The following is a 24793-nucleotide window of genomic DNA, read 5'->3' as shown; positions in this document are numbered from 1 at the left end:
TACATTACATAGTTGATGATATATGTAATAAAGACTATAGTCTAGACAGTTTTTGTCAAATCTGTGCCAGACAGACTAGGAATTCTTTTCCTGTCAGTTTCATTAAGACTACTAGTCCTTTTGAGTTGTTACATTTGGATGTATGGGGCCCTAATCCTGACCCTACTCATAATGGCTGTAAACTTTTCCTTACTATAGTTGATGATTACAGCAGAATGACATGGATATTTTTAATGCATCTTAAGTCTGATGTTGTTCCTATCTTTGTGAATTTTGTGAAATTTGTTGAAACACAATTTGGAACTGTAGTTAAGGGTGTGAGAAGTGATAATGCTCCTGAATTGTGTGAAGGAGAGTTAAAAATTTTCTATGCAAGTAAAGGAATTTTGCATCAAAGGAGTTATGTTGATACACCTCAGCAAAATGGGGTAGTTGAGAGAAAGCATAAACACCTTTTGGAAACTGCTAGGGCATTGTTTTTTCAAGCCAAGTTACCTATTCAATTTTGGGGAGAATGTGTGCTTTGTGCTACTCATTTAATCAATAGAATGCCTCTTCATGTTCTTGGAAATACATCTCCTTATGAGAAACTCTTTCAAAAACCACCTATTCTTTCCCATCTTAGGGTATTTGGTTGCCTATGTTATGTATCCACTCCTAAGCAAAATAGAACCAAATTTGAACCAAGAGCAACCCCTCATGTTTTCCTTGGGTATTCTACTGGTAAAAAGGGATATAAGGTTTTGAACATGGATAATTTCAGAATTCATGTTTCTAGGGATGTAGACTTTCATGAACAACACTTTCCCTTTCATGTTTCTGACACACAAACTGAGCATCATAGGTTTTTCTTACCTGAAGCTACTGATTTACCTCCTTTCAATTATGATTCTGTACCACCTATTTTCAGACAACCAGATATTTCTATCCCTAGTGATTCATCAAATTCTCTTGTCAGTCATCCATCAATTTCACAGTCACTTCCTTCTTCTCCTTCTTCTTCTTCTTCCTCTTCTCCTTCTGATTCACATTCTTCTTCTTCCTCCAATCTATTTGATATTTCCACCACCAGAAAAAGCACCAGACCTGTCAAATTTCCTTCCAAATTTGACAATTTCATCTGTAACATGGTTGACACTTCATAATCTTTTACTCACTGGTGTGGCTTAGTGGAATTTGACTGTCTTCCTTCTTCTCATCATGGTTAACTGCTACTGTTCATAACCTCACTGAACCTGCTTCTTATTCTGAGGCTGTTAAGGATCCTAGATGGGTAGAGGCTATGAATAAAGAGCTTTCTGCTCTGGAAAAGACTGGTACATGGATTATGGTGAATTTACCAGTTGGAAAGAAACCTATAGGCAGTAAATGGGTTTTTAAAATCAAGTTGAGAGCTGATGGTACTATAGAAAGATTTAAGGCCAGATTGGTGGCTAAAGGGTATAATCAAAAGTGGGGGATTGACTATGATGAGACTTTTTCTCCAGTGGTGAAAATGGCTACTATTAGATCTTTATTGGCTATTGCTGCAAATAAGGGTTGGAAATTACACCAATTGGACATCAACAATGCTTTCTTGCATGGTGACTTCAATGAAGATGTGTATATGTTGCCTCCTGAGGGTTATTCTAATCCCCACAACAAGGTTTGCAAACTTGTCAAATCATTGTATGGCTTGAAACAAGCCTCTAGACAATGGTATGCCAAGTTAGTGGGGGAGTTAAAGGGTAAACACTATGTTCAGTCTAAGAATGATTACTCTTTGTTTATTAAAAGCAAAGGTAATCTGGTTACTATCCTTGTTGTGTATGTGGATGATATTGTGCTCACTGGGAATGATGAACAAGAGATAATTTCCTTGAAACTTCATCTGGATTCTGTATTCAGCATTAAAGATTTGGGAAGGCTTAGTTATTTTCTTGGGATTGAGATAGGATATCTTGATCAAGGTATATGCATGACACAAAGAAAGTTTACTGGAGAATTATTAAAGGATGCAGATTTGCAGAGTGGTAAAGGAACATTAACTCCATTACCTGTAAATCTGAAGTTACAGGCAGATGAGGGAGAGTTGTATGATGATCCTAGTAAGTACAGGTGCCTAATTGGGAAGTTAAACTTTCTAACTCATACAAGACCAGACCTATCCTATACTGTGCAGCATTTGAGTCAATTTCTGCAGGAACCTAGAGTGCCACACTACAAAGCTCTTACTCATACTCTGAGAAATGTTCAGGCAACAGTTGGACAAGGTATTTTGTTAAATAGTGCAGAAAAGTTAATTCTCCAAGCATATTCTGACTCAGACTGGGGTGCATGTATGGATAGTAGAAGATCCATCTCAGGGTATGTTATGTTACTTGGAAAATCTCCAATAAGTTGGAAGTCAAAGAAACAAAGCACTGTCTCAAAGTACAGAGCAATGTCATCAGCATCAGGGGAAGTGGCTTGGCTAATCAGATTACTTGAAGAATTGGGTGTTGAAATCTCAAGCCAGTTACTTTGCACTGTGATAATCAGAGTGTTATTCACATTGCTAAGAACCCTGTGCATCATGAAAGGACTAAGCAAATTGAAATTGATGTGCATTTTACAAGAGACAAAGTCTTAGAAGGTCTGCTGCAAATCACCTATCTTCCAACAACTTCTCAAATTGCAGATGTGTTTACAAAGGTTCTACCTTCACATCAGTTCAATGAATTGTTATCCAAACTTGGTATGATCAACACCATGCCAAGTTTGAGGGGGACTGTTGAGAGTATTGAAGATGAGTCACAGGACACGTCAGCACATGCATAACAAATTCTACAGCTGTCATCATTTTTCTGTTATAACAAACTTCTAATTAGTTGAGCTTTTAATTGTTGTAATAAATAGGCTCCTAAAGCCTTCTATTAGTTCATTCACACATTTTGCTCTTTCTCTTTCTCTTTCCTCAAATTCTCTGTAAGAGTTTCTCTCTCTAAACATTGAAGCTTTCTTCAGCTTCTTTAATGGAGTAGTTCTAGTTTTGCCTAAGCTCGGAATCTGCGGATAGAGCGATGAAGGCCATAAATCCTCTTTGTCATTTCTATTACTGCATTTAGATTTCTGCTGCAATACTTTGATATGTATGCCGTGCACGCATATTTATTCGTCCATATACTCGCACAATACCTCCGCGGTTGATCACCGCCCCCGCTTTCATCGACACCCGAATTCGTCGATATACAAGTTGGTATGATCATCAAGATGATGATATTAGAAAATATGGTACTCGTACTTGATAACATTTTTAAACTCAGATTATCAGAGAGAGAATAATGGCGTTAATTTGCTCAAACGAACGATCCAACCGTTGAATGTGAAGATCTAGGTGTCTCCAACAATCTGACCGATTTTCAGCTCGATCGGACGGTTGAAATTCCGATAACGGTCGATTTCGTGTAAGCTGAAAATTTGTGATGAATGAAGATCTTCAATTCAAACCCTTCTCTTGTTTCTTACGTTTTTTGTGGATGGAAAATCTGAAATTTGATGGATGAGAATTGAGAAGAGGAAGAAACAGAATACGAGTGAGAACTGAGAAGAGTGAGAAACAAAGAGGAGAATAGGAGTGAAGACATAGAGAAGTGTAGAGAGAATTTAATTTAATTTTGGAAAAAGTAAAAGCAATTGCAAAATGTAGCTTATCTAATTTTTCCATTTTTGTCAAAGTTTTGGAAACACTCTCTTCAATGGAGAGGGGAATTTTGGGCAATTTATACTTTCTGCTACTATGTTGTTCTATTCTTTACAGCTCACTATTCAGATAGTATGTCCAATTTTATTTTTTTACTTACCTTATCTTCAACCCAGAATATGTGTTACTGTCTGGAAGATATATTCCAGTTTTGCCCTTGTTTCTTTTTTTTTTCCAGAAATGCCCTTGCTTCTTTATGTTTGAATCTAACATAACGTGTCTTGGTTTCTTCGTGAGTCAGCACCATGTGTGTGCTTTGTTGATTTGTTTGTTGATTATTTAGAATTTACCTTGTGATTGATGTGTGATGTAAGTGTTAGATTGAATGTTAGGTATTTAGGTAATTAGGATGAAGAGAAAAGTTACATGGAGGTAATTGTTACAAAAGATTACTTATTTGGTAGAATTATGATATTTGTGTTACATGTGTGAGTCTATGAAAGTTGATCTATCCGTATAACCATAACATGCATGTAAAAAGTATAAAAACAAAAATTCAAGTTCTTACATAAAACTTGTAGTGACAATCTCAACATTCAACCAATAATACCGGCAATAAGCAAGCAACCAACACTATTATTGTCACCCCTTTCAGCTCCCTCCAACTTGCCATTTTTCTCAACCTCTAGTTTAAGCTATGTGCTCATACAAATGAAAAATTGATAATGTTTTTTGGTATATCTAGCAAAGCTAAACCCAAGCTTTTTATAAATGATTATGGGGGTGTGGGAATAAATTGAAGAAAGGTGGTACATATAGTAGTTACATTGCTACCGATTATTGCTAAGATGTCTTTATTTCTTAGTTGGTAAAATGAAAGAAATTAAATTAAATAAAGTAACTAAACTGATAAAATTGGCTAGATTTTGTAAATAACACTTTAATTAGCTAGTTAATGTAACTAATAACGATCATTTTTCTTGTAAACTACACCAAATTAGTTACTATGTTTTTTTTTTTGATGCAAACGAGGGGTAAAGCCCCGAGAAAAAACAATAAAAACTAAGCAGGAACTAAACGTGGCAAAGCCACACCAACAACATCATCATGTAAAATACATCCTAATTCTATAGGAGGGAATTGAATCAACTCGATGGTGTTGTTCTGGGTGACCCCTTGATTCGCGAGCCAGTCAGCTGCTCGATTTGCTTCACGGTAGATATGAATTATTTGCACTTGACAATTGTTTCCATCTATGATCTGCTTGCAATGTCTTATGATGTGGTAACCTTGGCCTCGATGAGTATCTTCTCTTGTGAGTGCTTCGACAGCTAGTTGACTGTCCATTTGCACTTGGATCTTTGTCACACGCATACGCTCTGCCATTTCTAGTCCATACTCTATAGCTTTAAGTTCAGCTAAGAAAGAATTGCACGAGCCAATTTTCAATGCAAAGGCATACACCAATCTTCCTATGGAGTCTCGAATTAAACCACCCCCTCCTGCTGGACCTGGCGTTCCCCTCGCTGCTCCATCTGTATTCAAGGCTAGCCAGCCAACTGGTAGAGCTAACCAACGCACTAGAGTCTCCACCCTTCTTCTTAAAGGCTGGTTCGTTGAGTTCATATCATCCCCTAGTACTCTCCACACTTCCTCAAAGCGTGCAAGAAGAAATTGCCCAATGTCAATAGGTATCTCTTGCGGTTTATCGAAGGCCACATTATTCCTCCATTTCCAAATCCACCACACAGTTATAGAAAAATAAGTCGGCCATATCTCAGGTGAATGGTCACTCCTAGCTTGAATTTTAATGTTACGACCAATCCATTGCTGCAAAGAACCTTGATGAAAACTCGGAGCAGTTGCTGGACCCCCAACTTGACGCCATACCTCTCTGGCAGCCTTGCATTCCCTTAAAACGTGTAAGGTTTTTTCCTCAAAATTATTACAAGTCCTGCACCAAGGGTTGTTGGTGAGATTTCTCTTGAGCCTATTCGCATTTGTCATGATCCTATCATGCATTGCAAGCCATAGAAAAACCTTGGCACGTTGTTGAACCTTAAGCTTCCAGATTAAACTCCATGTTCCATCATCACCAATATCATCGTCACGCCTTATGATCCTCATAGCAGATTTAATAGAGAACTTCCCCTTGGGGCCACTACCCCAGTAAAGCAAGTCCCCTACCTCATTATCCTTACGCAAAGCATGAGCTTCTGTCATTCGAAGAGTCTCAGAAGGAAGTAAATCCGCAAATTCCTCCCATTTCCACCCTAATTCTTCATCCCATAATTCCTCAAACGTAGCTCCATCTAGATGGTCTGGAATGCTAGCTAGGGCAGCAGCTCGGAGGGGGCTTGGTGAAGCCCAATTGTGATCCTAAAAAAGGGTGGTCGAACCATTTCCAACTGCTACTCTAGCCCCTGCTGCAATAATCTTCGAATTTTCAGTCATCCCACGCCATACATTTGACATATTAGCCTTCGATTCGAACATATCAACATCACACCTCCCTTTAAAATATTTTGCCCTTAGCACACGAGCCCATAATGCATTTGGTTCAGTTAGAACACGCCAACCAAGCTTTGTTAAAAAAGCTGCATTTGCTTGACGAGAAGTTCTAATCCCCAAACCACCATTTTCCTTCGATTTTTGTAAAAATTCCCAAGAAATTAAATGAATTTTTCTATGTTCATCATCACCTCCCCAAATAAAACGCCTCACTTTTTTGTCTATCTCATCACAAATAGTTTTAGGGATTTTTGCTGTTTGCATCGCATAAGAGCTCATCGTGGTGAAGGTCGACTTTGCTAGAGTAATCCTCCCTGCTAAAGAAATGTACTTTGACTTCCACCCCGCAAGTCTTCGATCAATTTTCTCACATAAATATGCAAACGTATCCCGGGTAACCCTACTAGTAAGGGTAGGCATACCAAGATATGTTCCCAGATCATCAGTTTCATCAATGCCCAAGGCATGAAAAATTTCAGTAATATTTTCCGTACGCATATTTTGAGAAAAATAAACTCTCGACTTTGAGTAGTTAACCTTCTGTCCCGAGGCACTACAAAACCGTGCAAGACACTCTTGTATCACCACGGCTTGTTCTACTGTAGCTTCGGCAAAGAAAATAATATCATCGGCAAAACAAAGATTTGACAATTTAGGACCATTCCTACTAGCATATATTGGTTTCCATCGATTCTCAATAATCGATTCTTCAATCAACTGATTTAATCTCTCCATACATAAAACAAAAATATAGGGAGATAAAGGGTCACCTTGACGGATTCCACGTCCCGGTTTAAAAGCTTGGGTAGGCTCACCATTCCATAAAACATTCATCGACGAAGTTGTGATACACTCCATTATGAGCTCAATCATTAGAGGTGGAAAAAGAATTTTATAGAGGGTGTCTTGTATAAAATCCCACCGCAACCGATCATAGGCCTTTTCAAAGTCAATTTTAATTGCCATAAGTCCTTTGCCACCTTGCTTATGACGCATACTATGAATGACTTCTTGGACAATAACTATATTATCCGTAATTTGTCTTCCCGGCACAAAACTAGTTTGAGTACAAGAGGTTAAATGAGGCATCATCGGCTTAATTCTATTAACAATAGCCTTTGTAATTATCTTGTAAGTCACATTACATAGGCTAATCGGGCGAAATTGTGTAGGAACCTCCGGATTATCAACTTTTGGAATAAGAACAATAAAAGTATCATTTAAATTTTCCGGTAAACCTTTCCCACTCAATGCATCAAGGGCAACCTTATAAACATTCTCCCCCACCAAGTCCCAATGTTTTTGAAAAAATAAAGCTTGGAAGCCATCCGGACCCGGGGCTTTCATCGCACCCATTTCAAACACTACTTTCTCAATCTCACATTTAGCAAAGGGCCTAGAAAGCATATCCCAATCCCTCGTGGTGAACTCGGGAAATACACCAGTGGGCAGCAGGCCGAGTGTCTCATGTTCATCGGCCTCAAATAATTTCTGGAAATAGGAAACAATATTTTGTTGCACTTGTTCCTTTTCATAAACCTATTCTCCACTCACAGTGTCCTTGATAGCAGTCACATTGTTCCTCCAATGTCGCGCTATAGTGCTAAGGTGGAAGTAAGATGTGTTACAGTCACCGTCCCTAATCCACTCCACCCTCGATTTTTGGTACCAAAGCAACTCTTCTTGTTCAAGGACATCATCCAACTCCTTCTGTAGCTTTGCTTCTAGTTTTATAAGATCTCTTGATTTTTGCTCAGCTAAACATTTTTGGACACCCATAATCCTCGCAAGCAAGTTTCGTTTTTTCTTAAAAATATTATGAAAAACGTCTTTGTTCCATTCCTGTAAATCACCTCCAACCTTTTGTAATAAAGGAACAGGAGGACTGCTTTTATCCCATTTCGAGACCAGAAAATCACGGAAGTTATCATGCGTCATCCAGGCTGCCTGAAACTTGAACGGTTTATTTATTGATGAAATAGGGGCAAACCCATTAGGAGAGATCAAAATCGGGCAATGATCCGATTGTACAGCAGGGAGATTTTTGGCAGAAGCATTAGCAAAACGAAGGCTCCACTCGGCATTACATAAAGCTCTGTCGAGTCTAGCACTTGTATGTGTCTCAATGGTGTTACCTCTAGCCCAAGTGTGGTTTAGACCACTAAATTCTATCTCCAAAAAATCCATATCTTCAACCCATTCGTTGAACCTTGCAGTTCGCCTAGTAGTTTCGGAGCAACTTGAACTACGTTCATGGGCAAAACGAGTATAATTAAAATCACCTGCTACCATCCAAGGTTTATTATGAGTGCTTGCAAAATCTTTCAACTCACGCCATAAGTCACTACGCTTCACAGGATCCGGGCTTGCGTAAACAGCCGTAAAATACCAAGGTTCCTCACCCACCCTTCGGATATTCATAGTAATAAACTGATTATGTTGATGAATTGGCTCGACCGTAACCAAGTCTGGTTTCCAATAGACCCAAATCCCACCACTGAAGCCTTGTGAATCAACCCTTGTATGTCCCGCATAGCCTAGGATGTTAGAAATGCGCTCTGCTTGTTGACCCCCCATGTGAGTTTCAACTAAAGTAAGAACATTAGGTTTATGGTTCCTAACAACTTCTCTAAGTGCACTAATAAATGCACGACTCCCTGCCCCTTGAACATTCCACACTAGACATGAAATAGATTGGGAATTTGGAGCTAAATTAGGAATAGTGTCTTCCATTAATAACGGTATAGAGGGTAAAGAACTTACATAAGCACTAGAGATAAGTCTCATCAGACGACCTATCTCATTGGCAATCTTCAATGTCACTACCAATTCCATTGGCTCCGGAATCGGTTCCATCCATGACTCGATCCTCACCTCCATAACATTCGTCGGGGGGTCGGTTATGCCCAAATATGGTGTCTCCATCGGTTGAGCGACGCATAAAATTTTGTCCGTCGGGATCATCAATTGAACAACATCCGATGGTGGGGGAAACATGAGTGAGCTCCTTTGTTGATTCATCTTGTGATACTACATCTACAACCTCTGGAATCACTTCTTTTTCCTTCTGGTTCACGTCTTTCAAAGTATCAGTGTTGAAATTTTCCTTTCCTTCTCTATTTTTGGAAATAAAAGGTTGAGTAGAATCTTTTGAATTAGCTAAATTGGTAATTGGGGCAAGAGGTCTAAACTCTTGCGTGGCTTTACTGGGAGCTTTAGGATAGTATTTTTTTTATTATTAGATTTATTTCCCAAACTTTTATCCTGATTCTTTTTTCCTAAATTGAAGGAATTAGACTTAGGATAATTACCAAAACAACTTTGAGAGTTATCCCCTAAATTAATTGTAGGGATATTCACCTCATTAGTAATTGGTAGAGATGACTCCAAATCTTTCCTAGTATCTCCGGATCCCAAATTAATTACTTTCGAAAAAATATCTTTTGAAAAAGAATCCTCGAAGGCAATATTTTCGGCTTCATCTTGGGCAGCAAGTACTTCGAAACTGGAATTAATCCCTTCAATCCCTCCCGGTGATTTAGCTTGACTTTTGGAAATATTGTTAATAATTTCCTTATTTGAATTTTGACCCTCTTTACCATGGGTCGGGCCAGCTTTATCCGCTTTCGGGTTACGTTTCCGACCCGGTTTCTTGACCAACATCTAGTCACCATAATCATCAATTTCCTCAGGCTTGGCAGGGGGAGCATTGTGCTGTTTGCCATGATCATTCAATTGATCATTTACAGTAACGATTACCATCGTATCAGTTTGCATTCTTGATGCACATTGGTCTTCAACATGGCCTAATTTCCCACATTTATAACAGAGCATCTTAATACCCTCGTATTGTATCCTCCATATCTTCCCTTTCAGCCAAAACTTAGCTAGCAGGGGCTTCGAGAGATCAATCTCAACACTTAGCCTTGTGAACTGACCTCGTTCTGCATAAGCCGTAGACCTGTCAACTCTAATCACCTTCCCAATTTTTTCTCCAATCTTTCTCAAGAACTCCTTATCGAAGTACTCTACAGAGAGATTTGGAATACGCACCCACGCAGTGAGAACATTAATAGATGCTTCTTCTGGAATGAAGTTTGGAGTCCACTTTCGAATGGTGAGATACTTATCATCGATTAGCCAGGGGCCCTGTGTTAAAACATAATTGTAATCATCGACATTAGAGAATCTAGCAATGAAGTACTTGCAGCCAATATCTGTCAAAATCAATTCACCCTTCAATTGCCATTTTCTTTTGAGTCGTTTCATCAACCCCATGTAATCAAGACTTCCATCGAACATACGGATTATGAGAGTATTTTTCCAGGGCTTTCGCATTGCCCTTTTCTCCTCTTTAGTGAGGAGAATAACAGGGCACCTCTCACTATCTTCGACACCTTCCGGGGCTTCATCATCATCAGAGACATCATCTTCTTCAATTTCGATATGATTTCCCAAATCTGCAGTAGAGGCTAGTTGAGTATCTCTCAACAGGTCCCTAAATGATCTTGAATTTTCCCCAATAGCAGGAGGCGGGTGGAAAGGCTGTGGATTAGAGGTAGGGGGCTTTGGCATCTGCCCTCGAGGGTTCTGGGAAATCTCCCCATTTTCAATATCCATATCTGAATTCCCCAGATTTGGAACAGAATTCCCCTCTTTGTTAAAGATTATATGTGTGATTTTCCTCTTTGGTTTTTTGTTTGAACGAATCAATTGATCCACCATTTCTTGAGAGTTAGGATGATGCTGGTTATCGCTCATTCTAGAGAGAGTTTTTCTCCGTTATCAAATTCAGTTACTATGTATGTATACATGCATGCAATGTCAAAAATAAAAATAAAAGGAAACTATAGCTTTTATAGTTAGAAATTTAGTATATTATAAAAGTGTATTGTTTATTTAAAATTTGGAAATTTAGTGTATTTGTATTCCATCCGTAAGTGTTTAGTTTGTACTGTAAATACTTTGTATATTAATGTGAGATTTGAATAATATACATGAGAAAAAGTTATACTCAGTATATGCCTGGTTTGTAATTTTGTTCAAGTTTCATGATGGGTAATTTAGAATGAGCAATTAATGGTTTTAGGAATAATTAATATACACACTATAGAATTGAGTAATAATCAGCAATTTGTCAAAGATCAATCTTAGAGTTTTATTGGACAGAATTAATCGAACTAGACCGGACGTCAAATACTTAGAGTCTGTTCACATTTACTAAACTAAGCTGAACTGAACTGAACTGAATTGATTGGAGCTGAACTGAACTAAACTGAAATTAAGCTAAAATGAATATTTTATGAGAGAAGGAAATTATGAGCTGAACTGAACTGAACTGATTAGAGCTAAACTGAACTGAACTGATTAGAGTTGAACTGAACTGAACTGGACTAAATTGAACTGATTAGAGCTGAACTGAACTGAAATTAAGCTGAAGTGAACAGGCCCTTATACTCCGTAATATTCTACTCGAAGGCAAGATCGATTTTCTTTGAAATTTTCCTTCCTTTTCCACCTTTTGGTGTAGCCATTGCCCATTAGTAGTTCCTTGTAGGAAAATTTGAATCTTGAATCAATTCATATTTATTTATACATCACAAATTCACAAGTCACAACATCTAGTATGTCATATTGTTCCCCATGTATATTGTATCAAACTATCAATCAAAAATCAACGATAGTCAATAACACAATTTTGTGTCCTCTATTGAAAATTCTTAAATCATATACATCCTAATATAGAGTAAGACCGTTTATGGGTATCACTTTTAGTGAAATTGGTTATTGAATACCCGAACCGTTAATACTAACGGTACGAGTACCCGTCCCGTGCTCACCCCTAGTAAGACGTATGATGATAATCGAAACCACCAAAACAAACCCTAATCACATATTAAAATCTAAAATCTATGCACAATGTGTAGTCAAAGTCAAACTCATAAACAAGAGTAGTACAGTAGTTGATTTTTGGAAAAAAAAAAGTTGTTGTTGTTTTTTTTTTTTTTTTTTTTTTTTTTTTTTTGCAACATTCAAATAAGAGGTGGAGTAAAATGAACTCCAAGAAGTCAGTTGAAGTTGTTGCTGACAACAGTATTATAACATAACCAGTCTATAATATACGGAGTAGTAACAAAAGTGAGTACTAATAATTAGGAATATTATTGTTCCTTACTTTGTGCGTTACAAGACTTACAACCCTTAATCGATCCAGGATGTCCATTATTTGTATGAGCATTTGAGACATTGGGTGCTAATCCAAATTTTAGTGCTTAGTTGATCACGGCTTCAACATCCGATTTCCACCATTTACCTATATGGGTAATCCAAAATGATAATTAAAAATCATTTTCGATAATCAATACCGTTGGAATTAGTTTCCAACATTAATGCTATACGTTATGTACTTATGTAGTAAGTTATGCGTTGCTTGTCCCATAAATTTCCAAAATTTAGAATGAGCAATTAATGGTTTTAGAAATAATTAATGTACGCACTATAGAATTGAGTAATAATCAGTAATTTGTCAAAGATCAATCTTAGAATTTTATTGGACCGAATTAATCGAACTAGACCGGAAGTCAAATACTTATATATACTCCGTAATATTCTACTCTTGTAGGCAAGATCATTTTTCTTTGACATTTTTCCTTCCGGTTCCACCTTTTGGTGTAGCTAGGGATGGCAATAGGTCGGATCTGGACCGGGTCTGGATGGACCCGGATCCAGATCTGTTTTTCAACCTTGGATCCAGATCCGCCCCGGATCCGTCGGGTCTGGAAAATGAAGACCCAGATCCAGATCCGACGGATCTACGGATCTGGGTCCGGATCCGGGTCCAAAACGGGTCCTACATGTTTTGCTTAATTTTTTGAAACAAATGTAATAAAAAACGCATTTCAACCGAGTTTAATACATAAATTAGGATTATACAACTAAATACAAAGTAACACAAATATTGTCTTTGAAAAAAAATTACAAGCTAGCATTTAAATAAAGTACGAATGTACGATGTTACAAATGGTGATGTATCCGATATGAACATCCAAAATCCTTCCCGGAAAGGACTAATCTTCATCACTACTAAGTACTAACACCATCAACATCCTAGAATAAAGAAACAAAGAGAAGAATTAGTAATTGGCAAAAAACTAAATTCTACAAAGTATGTCTTAATAATAATTTATGAATCTTACCATATCAATAATTTACCTCACAGTAGTACATTACAAATTAATCAAACAAATTAACACAAATTACATTTACACATAAAATTGCAGCATATATGCATATTAAACACACAAAATCGCAGCTACAAATTAGAGAAGACAAAAAAACATGTACAGAAATAGAAAAGGCAATAATAAAAAATAACTTGTACAAATTAACCCATAAAATCGCAGCACATAAACATGATACAAATTCATCAAATAAACAAAATTTTGTACAGAAACATCAAAAACAAAATTTACTACTACTATCTTACTTTATTTTCTCATAAAAGGTAAACAATAAAGAAAGAGAAGGGAGTATTGGACTTACGGATCTGAAGTTTTGAACGGAGGTAGGCTCGTGATTGGAGAAGGTTCGCCGTCGATCTGAAGGTCCTCGTTTCGTTCGTCGCCGCTTTGATAAAGAGTTTGGAGTCGTGGAGATTGGAGAAGGGAAATTAGATTGAGAAAGTTAGGGTTTGTTAATTTGGGTTTTGTCTTTCTGATATGTGGGTAAGGTTGGGTACTTGGGTATTTTGGTTGAAAGTTGTGACCATTAGATTTTTTATTTTTTTTAATGAATTTATAAAACGGATCCACGGATCCGGGTCCGGGTCCAGGAATTAGACCCGGACCCAGATCCGTTTTTTCTAGCAAGATCCAGATTCGACCCGGATCCGTCGGGTCCAAAATTTGAGGACCCAGATCCGTAAAAAACGGATCTGTTTCACGGATCCGGGTTGGGTCCAGATCCATTGCCATCCTTAGGTGTAGCCATTAGTAGTAGTTCCTTGTATGAAAGTTTGAATCTTGAATCAACTCATATTTATTTATACATCACAACTCACAACATATAGTATGTCATCTTGTTCCCCATGTCTATTGTATCAATAAAAATAATCAATGCTTGTACCTAGTCTAATTCAAGTCAATGACGCTATTTTGTATCCTTTATTTAAAATTCTTAATTCATATAGATCCTAACATAGAGTAAAACGTATGATGATAATCGAAACCACCAAACCAACCCTAATCACATATAAAAATCTGTGCACAATGTGTAGTCTAAGTCAAACTCATAAACAAGAGTAGGACTGTAGGAGTGTAGGACAATAGTTGAATTTTGGAAAAAAAGAAAAAACACAGGATTTTTTTTTTTTTGGTAACATTCAAATACGTAAGTAAGAGGTGGAGTAAAATGAACTCCAACAAGTCAGCTGAAGTTGTTGCTGACAACAGAAACACAGAAAGTAATCCCTCCTTCAAAAAAAAGAGAGAAAATTTCATGATCCATCTTCCATTTCTCCAATTCCACCATACTCCAATCTTCTACTCAAAACATTGAATTTTCAAATCTCCAGAAATTCAATTCAATCGATAAACCCTAGAAAGCCCAGAATTCAATCAAATCTGCAAAATCAAACCAATACTCAAAGAGAGAAAAAATAATAATCAATGCCAAGTCGGGAATCAAGTCACCGGCTCACTGGTTCACCAATTAGGTCTCGAATTTCATCTCTTATGCTTGCTATGTTTGCTACTATGGCTTCCCTTTACGTCGCTGGCCGGTATTAATCTACATTTTTTAATTACAGTTTTATTTTTTTAGTTTTTTTGTTTGTGGTTTTCAGTGATCTTAAATTCATTCATAATGTGCTTAAAATTTTTTTAATTGGATTTTGATTTTTTTTTTAAAATGGTAGATTGTGGCAAGATGCGGAGAATCGAGTTTATATGATTAAGGAACTTGATATGAGGACTGATAAGGTATATACTGATAATCTGTTATGGTTTTTGTTCATTTATTTGGCAATTTTGCAAATGTGTATTATGTTTTGATCTATAACGTTTTTGGTTAATATTTTACTTGTATTTCTTTTGAACAATTGTTGTGTGAAGGTGGTAGTTATTTTTTGAAATAAGTTAGAATAAGCTGATCTTAATAAGGCCTAAGATTAGTGCTCTATTATATATATGATATTATAAGACCTTATTTTGTCAGAACAAAATTTTTTTGTTTGAGAGAAAAAAAAAAAAAAAAAAAAAATCCTTGTATGTTTAAATTGTCTAAAAATCTGTCTGAACTTGTCTGCTTACCTTTTTTTACCTCTGATTTGATCATATGCTTTTTGACAAGTCAAAATAAGTCAAACACATTATGGCCTAAGTGAGGTAAAAAAAATACAGGACCGAAGTTAATTTTTTTGAATAGTGGTATAGAGGATCTAAGTACGACATAGAGCTTGATTAAAAAGGATTGAGGAAGTGGTTCAAAATTTGGGATCTGTTTGAATAGCGGTGTTTCGTGGTCATTGCTTAAAATGTCCAACTTTTCTGTTGAAGTATAATAACGAGTATATAGTCCATAAGAAACGTAAAAAAAAAAAAACCTGACGTATTAAAGTTTGAGAAGAGGTCACTTATGAAGTTATGACTTATGAGTATCAGACTATACATATATATCCTTTTTAATTGCACTGTCTATATCTTTTGAGCTCTATAGTGTGACATATCAAGTGCCTCAATCTCATAATAGTTTCCTCCATTAGAAGTTGACGCGTGGGTATTATCTCTTCGTGATGCCTTCAACCATTGTGAAGGATATTTTTTGTGTGTTGGAGAAGTTTGGGTAGTGGAAGATTGTTTCTACACGTTCAAGTTCATTAGTCTCTTGAGGAATTGCATAGACAAGGGGTGGGCAATGATGTTTACTGACTGTTGTTTTTGTTTTGATTCATGTATAAAGTTAGAGTCCTTTATGTTTCACTATTTGGAAAATTGTGTTAAACTGTACTTTGTGCAAAGAAATTTGACAACAAATTTTCACTCCCAGGGGCAGACAGCTATATCGGTTGATGACACTTTGAAAATAATAGCTTGCCGGTAAGTTATTTACTCTCTTGCTCTGTTGGGGCTGGGGGGTTGCATGTGTTGGTTTATGAAATCTTATTATGATGTCATTGTATAATTTTGAAATTATATCTTGCTGGTAATTTGTCTACAGTGTTTTTGAAATCTTATTGTGATGTCAATTTATAATTTTTCGCAGAGAACAGGAAAAGAAACTGTCAGCCCTCGAGATGGAACTGGCTGCAGCTAAAAAAGGAGGGTTTATTTCAAAATACTCAACAGGGAATGATGCTACTGCTAAAAAGAAGAAGCTTTTAGCTGTTATAGGAATTGCTACACAATTTGGTCGGAGGAGGAACAGAAATGCTATACGAAAAGCATGGATGTCTACTGGTAATGGATTTGTTTTCTGTAATCTACACTATTAAAGTTTGATGTAGCAATTCGCTTTGTTTTTTTCTAAATGGAAGGTGTAATTTGTAGTTACATCTGTGCAGGAGCTGCATTGAAAAAGCTAGAGAATGAGAAGGGCATTGTTCCAAGATTTGTGATTGGAAGAAGGTCTATGTTCTGTTGGTTTGAATTTATGTTAATTCTCTTTCCTGCTTCCTTAAACTTCAATTGAAAATAAGCAATCTTGCAGTGCAAACCGTGGAGACAGTTTGGACAGAGATATTGATGTTGAAAGCAGGCAGACCAACGATTTCATTATTCTTGTATGTTGAATATCTGCTATCTTTCTTTATCCTAATCTTGTCTCAAATGGATATCTAGCTTGTTCAATCATGAGCTGTGTCCCTGTAGGAATGCAGGATCTTGTTTATAGTCTTTGTACTGTTTAGCTGTAGACTGAGAGTTGGCGTACTACATTGAAGTGTGAAATGCTCCGATGCTCATTTTCTTTTAATTCTGGCTGGTGTTAAGCTACTGTTGCTGTGAATAAATTCATCCATTATATTTGTATAAGAGTTCTGACATGTTCTTGTATGTGATTAGCATAAAGTAATTAATTATTTTTGTATCAACTTCAGGATGATCATGTAGAGGTGCCAGAGGAGATTTCTAAGAAGACAAAATTGTTTTTTGCTCATGCCGCTGAAACATTGGAGGCTGAGTTCTATGTCAAGGTCAATGATGATGTTTATGTTAAAATAGGTTTGTATATCCAACTGATTCTTGACTGGCATGTAAATACAAGTAGATTGGCACACATGATCTCACACCTTTTCATCTCAAGAGAAATTTCTCAATCCCTAAGTTGCATGCTTTGTCGTGCAGATGGCCTCGCTGCAATTCTTTCTGCAAATTTGGATAAACCTCGTATTTATATTGGGTGCATGAAGTCAGGGGAAGTTTTTTCTGAGCCGTAAGTGCAGTCCTTACTTTGAAACCTGAGAAGTTTATATTTTATTGTCATTGCATTATGTAAATTATATATTTTGAAACACATTACCTATGAATTTCCAGGGGTAATAAATGGTATGAACCAGATTGGTGGAAATTTGGTGATGGAAAATCGTAAGTTAATTTACCTTTTACCTCCCCCCCCCCCCCTCCCCTTCTATGTTTTTGAAATTATGTGTATAGTTTCAGGAAATTTTTGCTTGTTGCTTGCTCTGTGGCCTGTGCTTATATTACCCGTGGTGTCAAGTGTATAATTATGAAGCAAATGATTTATGCACATTCATGTTATTCTTTCTTATTTTCTCATCCGAGAACTTAGCATTAAACCAGAAGTCCACAATATTCCTGTTTTCCTTGGCTTTGTTTCCTGTTCTTAATGGCTTTATTACATAATTATTGTGAAACATTTTAATCATTTAATCTGTTCGTGTACCAACACAGATTATTAATAAGGAAACCATTTAAAGTATTTTACAGACAGAGTATGAAATAATTTAACTGGAAATGGTTTTTCTCAAAATCTATATATATAGTTTGGGCAAAATTTTGAGAGGAGAAAGATTAAAGGTTATTCAGATTGCACTCAAAATACAATTAAGTGCCTCATTGGGGAATGAAGGGAGGGGGGGTGGTGTGTGTGTGTGTTCATCCTTGGCTCTTTGGTGATCTTTTCTTCTTTAATCTACTTATATTTTGATCAAATAATATTGATTCATGGAGCAAGTGTACGGTATGTATTGATTCATTTCTACATGTTGACATACATGATACATCTGAATTTCCCCTATGGGCTATGTCCCAGGAACAAGAGCTTTAATGTTGATGTTGCTGTTTTTTCTTTGACTACTTTTGTTCTGGTCTTTTACAATGTCTCCTTAATTTACTGAGAAGTTCCAATGATTGAAGGTATGTTAATTTTAAATTTTTATTCTAGGAATGTGGCAAAATTAACCAACTGCTTAGACGATTTAGAGTTCAAACATAGTGGCAAAAGCGATTTCCTGTCTGCAATATTCTAATTTTAAAGTCTGCACGTGCACATCCACGTTCACTATCAGAGAAATTAAATAAAAAGATGTTACTGTTACAACTTACAAGATACACCCTATGATGTGATGCAAACTGGTTACATGTGTATGTGTTGCATGGGGGTGTTTGGGGTGTTATCTTTGTACATGTAAATTTACTGTTATTAAGATTTGCTGCTAGATCATCAAAAGGGGGGAAATATATGTTGAAACAAGATGGATTGAGATGCAAAGAGACTTGGTGGCTTAGATAATGTGCCCTGGGTGCTTGAAATTAGCATATTACCTGAATTATTGAAGATGCCCCACTCCTTTCCGCACTCCTCATAAATTCACTTAATCTCCATCCCTAAAGTTTTTCCGACAATTTGTTGAGTGAAAAAAGTTAAGATATCAGTACAATGAACCAAGAACTTAATTGAAGATGCTTTGCAACTATAGCAGGAATGATCGCATGTTAGCAATCACCGTTTTATCTGTAATTAGATTAACAGGGAAGATTTTAGTGTAAACTTTGTCATTATGTCATCCATAGTCGAAACCTCAAAATATGGTGAATCGTGAATCTTCACATTTTAAGATCATTATAGACAAAGATTCTCTGCAATAGAAGAATAATATCGTATAAACCATAGTATCATGCCACAATTGTATCAGCCCAGCTGTATGAAGATGTTTGGAAGTTATGACTTGAAAAAACTGGATGCTAAATTTGCCTCGTGCTCAGAGTCTTTCTGGATCCTTGATGCTGATGTCACCATCAACATTCTTTAATCTTAAGGACAGTGATTGCTAGAGCTATGAGCAAATGAGTGTTCTATGCAGTATTACTTTATGGCTTTTGGGATGCTGCCAAGCTGAGAACTATTTAAAAAGGGAGGCATGAAATTGGGAAAGGGATACAAGGAATCCAAGTATGGTGATAATTGTTATAGTGTATGTGGATAACATGGTACCTCTAAAGTACACAATTCTTCCAAGGAGCTGAATAGCATGATTTTAAAACCCAAAGTAGAAAAACCTAGCACCATGAATTTGTTGATCTACTCATCTACCAAGATATAATCAGAAACTAATTTACTGAACACATTTGATGATTTGAATGATAATTACTGCTTCACTTTTAAAAACCGAGAATTCATTCTTGTTTGAAGTTTATTTGTTCAGCTGCTTCAGTGTGAATCATCTTTTCGCTTATTCCGCGAAGGAATCATTAGAGTTGAGTGGCCTTATTCACTTATACCTGAAACTAGTGAATTAAAAATTCTGGCATAATTGGATTTAGGCTTCTAATCCTTCTATTATGCTACTTATACTAGTATTAGTTATAATTGAACAATTTGGTTGCTTCCAAGCAGCATTAGACAAAAAATTAGTGACCCCCCCCCCCCCCCCCAACACACACACACCTTCGTTACTGATTTTGCCACCATTTGGTTGACGTCGGTTTAAATTCGCCTAAAGTAACTATTTATGTATGACAGGTACTTTCGACATGCTTCTGGAGAGATATTTGCCATATCACAGGAATTGGCTCAGTTTGTATCAATAAATAGGTTATCCTTGCTGCATCCTTTCCCTTAGTCATATTCATACATGAAGACATGTTATAGACAGATTCATGTGCTATAGACAGATTCATGTGTAGCTCTCATTTGTGCGCTAAGGGCTGGTCAGGTGAATTGAATTTGGAACCTCTGATTGATTTGCAGGTCCATCCTTCGAACCTTTGCTCACGATGACATCAGTGCTGGGTCTTGGTTTATTGGACTGGATGTGAAGCACATTGATGAAGCAAAGCTTTGCTGTTCTTCTTGGTCATCAGGTATATTGTGAATTTTGAACACGCCAAGAAAAGATTGGGATAGGAGTGGAGACTACCCTCCCCTTCTGTGAAATTAACACTGATTGAATGGTTCTGATTTGCAATGTGTTTGCCATGTTCTTCTTGTAATGTTCAAATTGGTTTGACCAAGTTGTTTAATACTTTTTGAAATGTCATGTTGGAGCAGGCAAATCAACTGGTGTCAGAAACATTCTATCTGTTTGGCAGCTATTGCTGTTGTGCTATCTGAATAATGTGCTTGTTAGCATGTTGTTCTATCTGTTTTAGGATTGTTGAAACATGCAGTTTCACTTACACAAACTCCACACCTAGAACAGGGGAAAATTCTTTCAGTATTGTGTAATTGGTTGGTTGGGCCCTGTTCGGGAAAACATAGATGTGGGAGTAGTTTATGGCTGTGGGATTAATTGTTAGCTGTGAAACAGTGAAAGTAGATACTCAAAGTAGGAGTGGTCATGTGAAAATGGATAATTTATCTTTTGATAAAGTTACTTTTATTTATCGAAAGCTAATAGCTTCTGATAAAAGCTTTACCTCTATAACTAATCACTACCTCCACCACTACATTGCCAAACACTGAAACCACAAAAGACTACTCTAAAGCTAGTGCCGAAGACACCCTTAATCTGTTTTTAGAAGTTCAATTATATTTATTTATAAATATAAATGGATCAAATTGGATTTTTGATTTATGTTTCTATGCTAATGAGCATGACAATAAGTCTTTGAATGGTTGACATAATTGGAAGAGAATTTTGTTTTCCATTTCTGAAGAGTCCTTGCTAAATGAAGGGTTTGTTTGACCTAAGTTTTTGAATGGTTTCAGGTGCTGTATGTGCAGCTGGTTGACTTTACATGGCAAGCAGGAGACCATTCTTTAGCCTCAGGCCCTCAGTGTAGGCCCTTGGTTGACATTGAGAATGACCAATCGCTGCCACTGTAAGTTGAATTTGTCTATATCTTAAGAGCCCGAGAGCAGTGAACAGCTCGTCAGTTATGTTTCTTAGAATAGGTCACCGCAGACCCTGAAACAACATTGATCACAGCTAGATATACAGGCCGTTAAGGTTACACACATGGAGGGAAGTAGTCCTTTTCCCTTACCGTGTATCATACAGCAAATTTTGACACGACAAGTACAGCCACCCCCTCCCCACCCAAGAAAAAAAAAAAAAAATCAGATTCATTACAGTTAATGTAATTTGTGCTAAGTGTGGGACTGAAAAATCAATCTATGCAGCAATTTTTTTTGCTCCATTAGATGCATGATCATTTAACTTCATTTGAGGTTCTCCCTTGTAATGCTCACTTTTTATCTTGCTTGGAACTGTAATTTCTGATCAACTGAGAAGATGTTACCAGTCGATCATAAGATACAGTCTATAAGCTGAAGAAAAAGATTTTACTATGTTTTCGATTACTGTTAGCCCTGATCCAGAACATTTTTGTGCTGGGTAGCTATCATTTTTAAACAGTTTATGAACCACTCAAAATAGGATTACAAGTGTTGCCACCGCCCTTATTGCTTGTGTGCCTAATTTTTTAACTGGTAGGTCAAAATAGAAAAGATTCCAGCATTAGGCTTCAGCAACTCACTCTTCTTATGACTAATTTGTTGAATGGTCTTTTTCAGTGTACCAAGTTAGGTGCATTTGGATTCTGTGATGCCATTTGCTGATTAGCCAGCTACCAAACTACTCCTGAGAGTCTTTCCTTGGACATGGTTTGTTTTAAGTCATTTTACTTATTTTGGATTTTCTATTTTTGAAAGTAACCCCTCTCTATACGATAATTCCATTATCAGTTTATCACCAAGCTAGCTTATTCTATTGATAGGCATGTTATTTTATTTTTTTTAGTCACTACTTGACCTCGCTATCGGTCCTGGCTGTGGTGGGCTATGTGCCAAGAGTGCATAACAAACCAAACCTAGGACATTCTTGAGTTTGTAGTCCAAAGCACGACATGGACTGGCTTGTAATGTCCCTTTAGGGTCCCTCAAAACATTTAATAGGGAAAAATTAGTGAGATATCCTTGGTGTCAATTTTGATATGTTTTTGTTACATAGCATACTCTAAGATGTTCAGGCTAGCAGTGGGCTGGTGTTGCCTGCCTATTCTCAACTCTAGTCTTGAGTTCAACTCCCCCACTAGGACTATTAAGAGAAAATTCTCGTCTTCCCCCACTCTCGAGTTTGGGCTTGTTTTGCCCATCCCTTTCATCAGCATACAGACATATGGGTTCGTAGAGAATGCCATGCCTTTTTCAAGCTTTATCGATCTAGGGGTTCTCTTGTCACGGGTCACTGGTCAGTGGTTAGAACCATATCATTACCATAAGCTATATACCAGAATTCTAAATTAAATTATTATATTGTACTCCGTATCTTAATTTGGCGACCAGGGAGCAAAGCGAAGGAAAGAGGAAATGGGGTTGGTTGTTGAGGAATAATTTGCTCCTTCGTAGGTGTTTGTAGAAGCGGTGAATGCCGTTTTGCACGATCATGCATGCGTGCAACTGATGTGTCTAATTCAATTTGGACTGGTATGGTGATGGAAGCACTACGCTTAATTTAATTAAGTTGAAAGCTACATTTTACTTGGGAAATAATCAAATTGAATGTGACATCTTATTAGTTTATTGTCAAGGGGAACAACTATATGGATTATGGAGTAATGTTAATTCCTTACAAACTTGGTCCAATTACTATTATCAGAAAAACCATGGGACTTTTCTGTTGATGTGCACTTTCCACTAAGAGTATGAAATACTCAAATACAGCATACATGCTAGGGAGTACTTTTTTTTTTTTTAAAATGTTATTTTCGATTATTGCATTGAAAGGTTGTTATGTAGTGGATACAAGAGCGCAATTAAGAGTGTGTTCGACATAACAGGTTGTTAGAAGTTAGATATTTTAAATTTAGCTTACCGAACGTGTCTAGGTATGAATTACTTTGTAGTCAAACCGGCAGTCTCCGACAATTTGGTGGCCCTGTTCTAACTTTTAAAATTGGGCCCTTCAATTTTGGAGGACTATTTTAAAAGGTTAAAAATATTATTATTATAAAATAGCTTTTTTTTTTCGAGTATAGTACTACAGATTATTATAGAGCTTAAATATTCATAGTAATAAGTTTAATAGCAATTCAATAAAACAACAAACAAAAACTTTTTATTTAAAAAGTGTCATCCTTTTAATATTTTTTGAAGAAAAATCCACAAATATATCTTCATAATCAAAGATGAATTTTTAGGTTTTAGTTTGAAAATGATGGTCTTTTACGAGGAAGAAGGTGAATTTGTAAGGATATAATTTTTATTTTTTTTAAATTATGGGGCCCTGATTTTGGGGGGTCCTGTTACGTGTGTGAGAAAAAACATGTCTAAAGACGGCCCTGAATCAAAGAACAGAACGTGTCTAGGTTATGAATTTACTTTGTAATCAAAGAACGATCATGAAGTCGGATTTTTCACCTCAAAAGTACTTCAATTTTTTATGTATTAGCTAAAATATTCTGCAAACAAATCTAAAATAAGTCCTATGCTATCAGGATACCTAATTTGACATCCAATAGTTGATTCGAGATTTGTATTAGAAAATTCGGATCATCACCCCTAAAAAAGGAAAGAAAAAAGGCACAAAGTGTAGCATTCAGTCGACAATGCCCATTTTCATGTCATTAAGTTAATCTGACCACAAAAGTAATTTATGTCTGGTAGTTAAGTCATTACCCTGAGTCATTGCGTACGTGTTTTAACTATTAAGCCTAATAATAAAGCATGGATTAGGCTAATCACAGTTAGAGTAATTTTTTATCTCTCAACTCACCAGTTTCTTCCCAATAGATTTTTAAATCTTCTAGAAACTTTGCTATCATCAAAATAAATTAACAAACATTGCTAGCATGAATCTTGAGATTTAGCCATTCCATTCGCTTTCAATATGCAAAATTAATATTTCAATTCAAAATCACGCGCAAATTAGTGTAATTAATGTATATATATCACCAATATTTTTCTCTTTTAGCTTCTTATTCATAGCCTTTAGGGTTATGTATAACATCTCCCTTCAATTAAAATAAAATAAAAGCCTTCATCACATCTATTTTTTTTGACAAAATAACAATAGATAACAAAACAATCATTTATCAACTCTTATACTAGTAATATTTTGAGAATTCGAAAGAGTTGTCAGCTTATCACAATGATCTTATAACTTATTGTATCTTAACACACAAGTAAATAAAAATAAAAATAACAATACCTAATCGTAAGTTT

At 36.4% G+C, this 24793-nt stretch overlaps 2 protein-coding genes and 1 long non-coding RNA gene across 4 annotated transcripts; 1 reads left to right on the top strand and 2 right to left on the bottom strand.

The window, feature by feature from the left end:
• Positions 1–9835: 9835 nt before the first annotated feature.
• LOC145596680 (uncharacterized) lies at positions 9836–10933 on the bottom strand. The gene has a single exon (XM_081652898.1). It carries the CDS (start codon positions 10931–10933, stop codon positions 9836–9838), a length of 1098 nt encoding a protein of 365 aa, XP_081509024.1.
• Positions 10934–13029: 2096 nt separating this feature from the next.
• Positions 13030–13924, bottom strand: LOC145599433 (uncharacterized). Its single transcript, XR_014103752.1, has 2 exons — positions 13715–13924; positions 13030–13279 (listed from the first exon to the last, which is right to left on the bottom strand). It is a non-coding gene; the product is annotated as an uncharacterized LOC145599433 (long non-coding RNA).
• A 643-nt stretch (positions 13925–14567) lies between these two features.
• On the top strand, positions 14568–22340 carry LOC145597970 (hydroxyproline O-galactosyltransferase HPGT1-like). 2 transcript variants are annotated; one of them, XR_014103466.1, is made up of 13 exons: positions 14568–14951; positions 15087–15150; positions 16217–16266; positions 16433–16626; positions 16731–16794; positions 16877–16949; positions 17265–17388; positions 17512–17599; positions 17701–17751; positions 20150–20221; positions 20378–20490; positions 21338–21450; positions 22145–22340. XR_014103466.1 is itself a non-coding variant. In XM_081654250.1 (12 exons), the coding sequence occupies exons 1-12, from the start codon at positions 14839–14841 to the stop codon at positions 21358–21360; spliced, it is 1029 nt and encodes a 342-aa protein (XP_081510376.1). In that variant the 5' UTR covers positions 14568–14838; the 3' UTR covers positions 21361–21985. The 2 variants fall into 2 exon arrangements, 1 of the variants encoding a protein (XP_081510376.1); XM_081654250.1 differs by lacking the exon at positions 22145–22340 and having other exon boundaries at positions 21338–21985.
• The last annotated feature ends 2453 nt before the right edge of the window (positions 22341–24793 follow it).

Source organism: Chenopodium album, chromosome 20 (assembly GCF_948465745.1).
Source record: "Chenopodium album chromosome 20, dcCheAlbu1.1, whole genome shotgun sequence".
NCBI classification, from domain to species: Eukaryota; Viridiplantae; Streptophyta; class Magnoliopsida; order Caryophyllales; family Amaranthaceae; genus Chenopodium; species Chenopodium album.
Note: the sequence above shows the minus strand (reverse complement) of the source record. Positions and strands in the feature narration are given on the sequence as shown.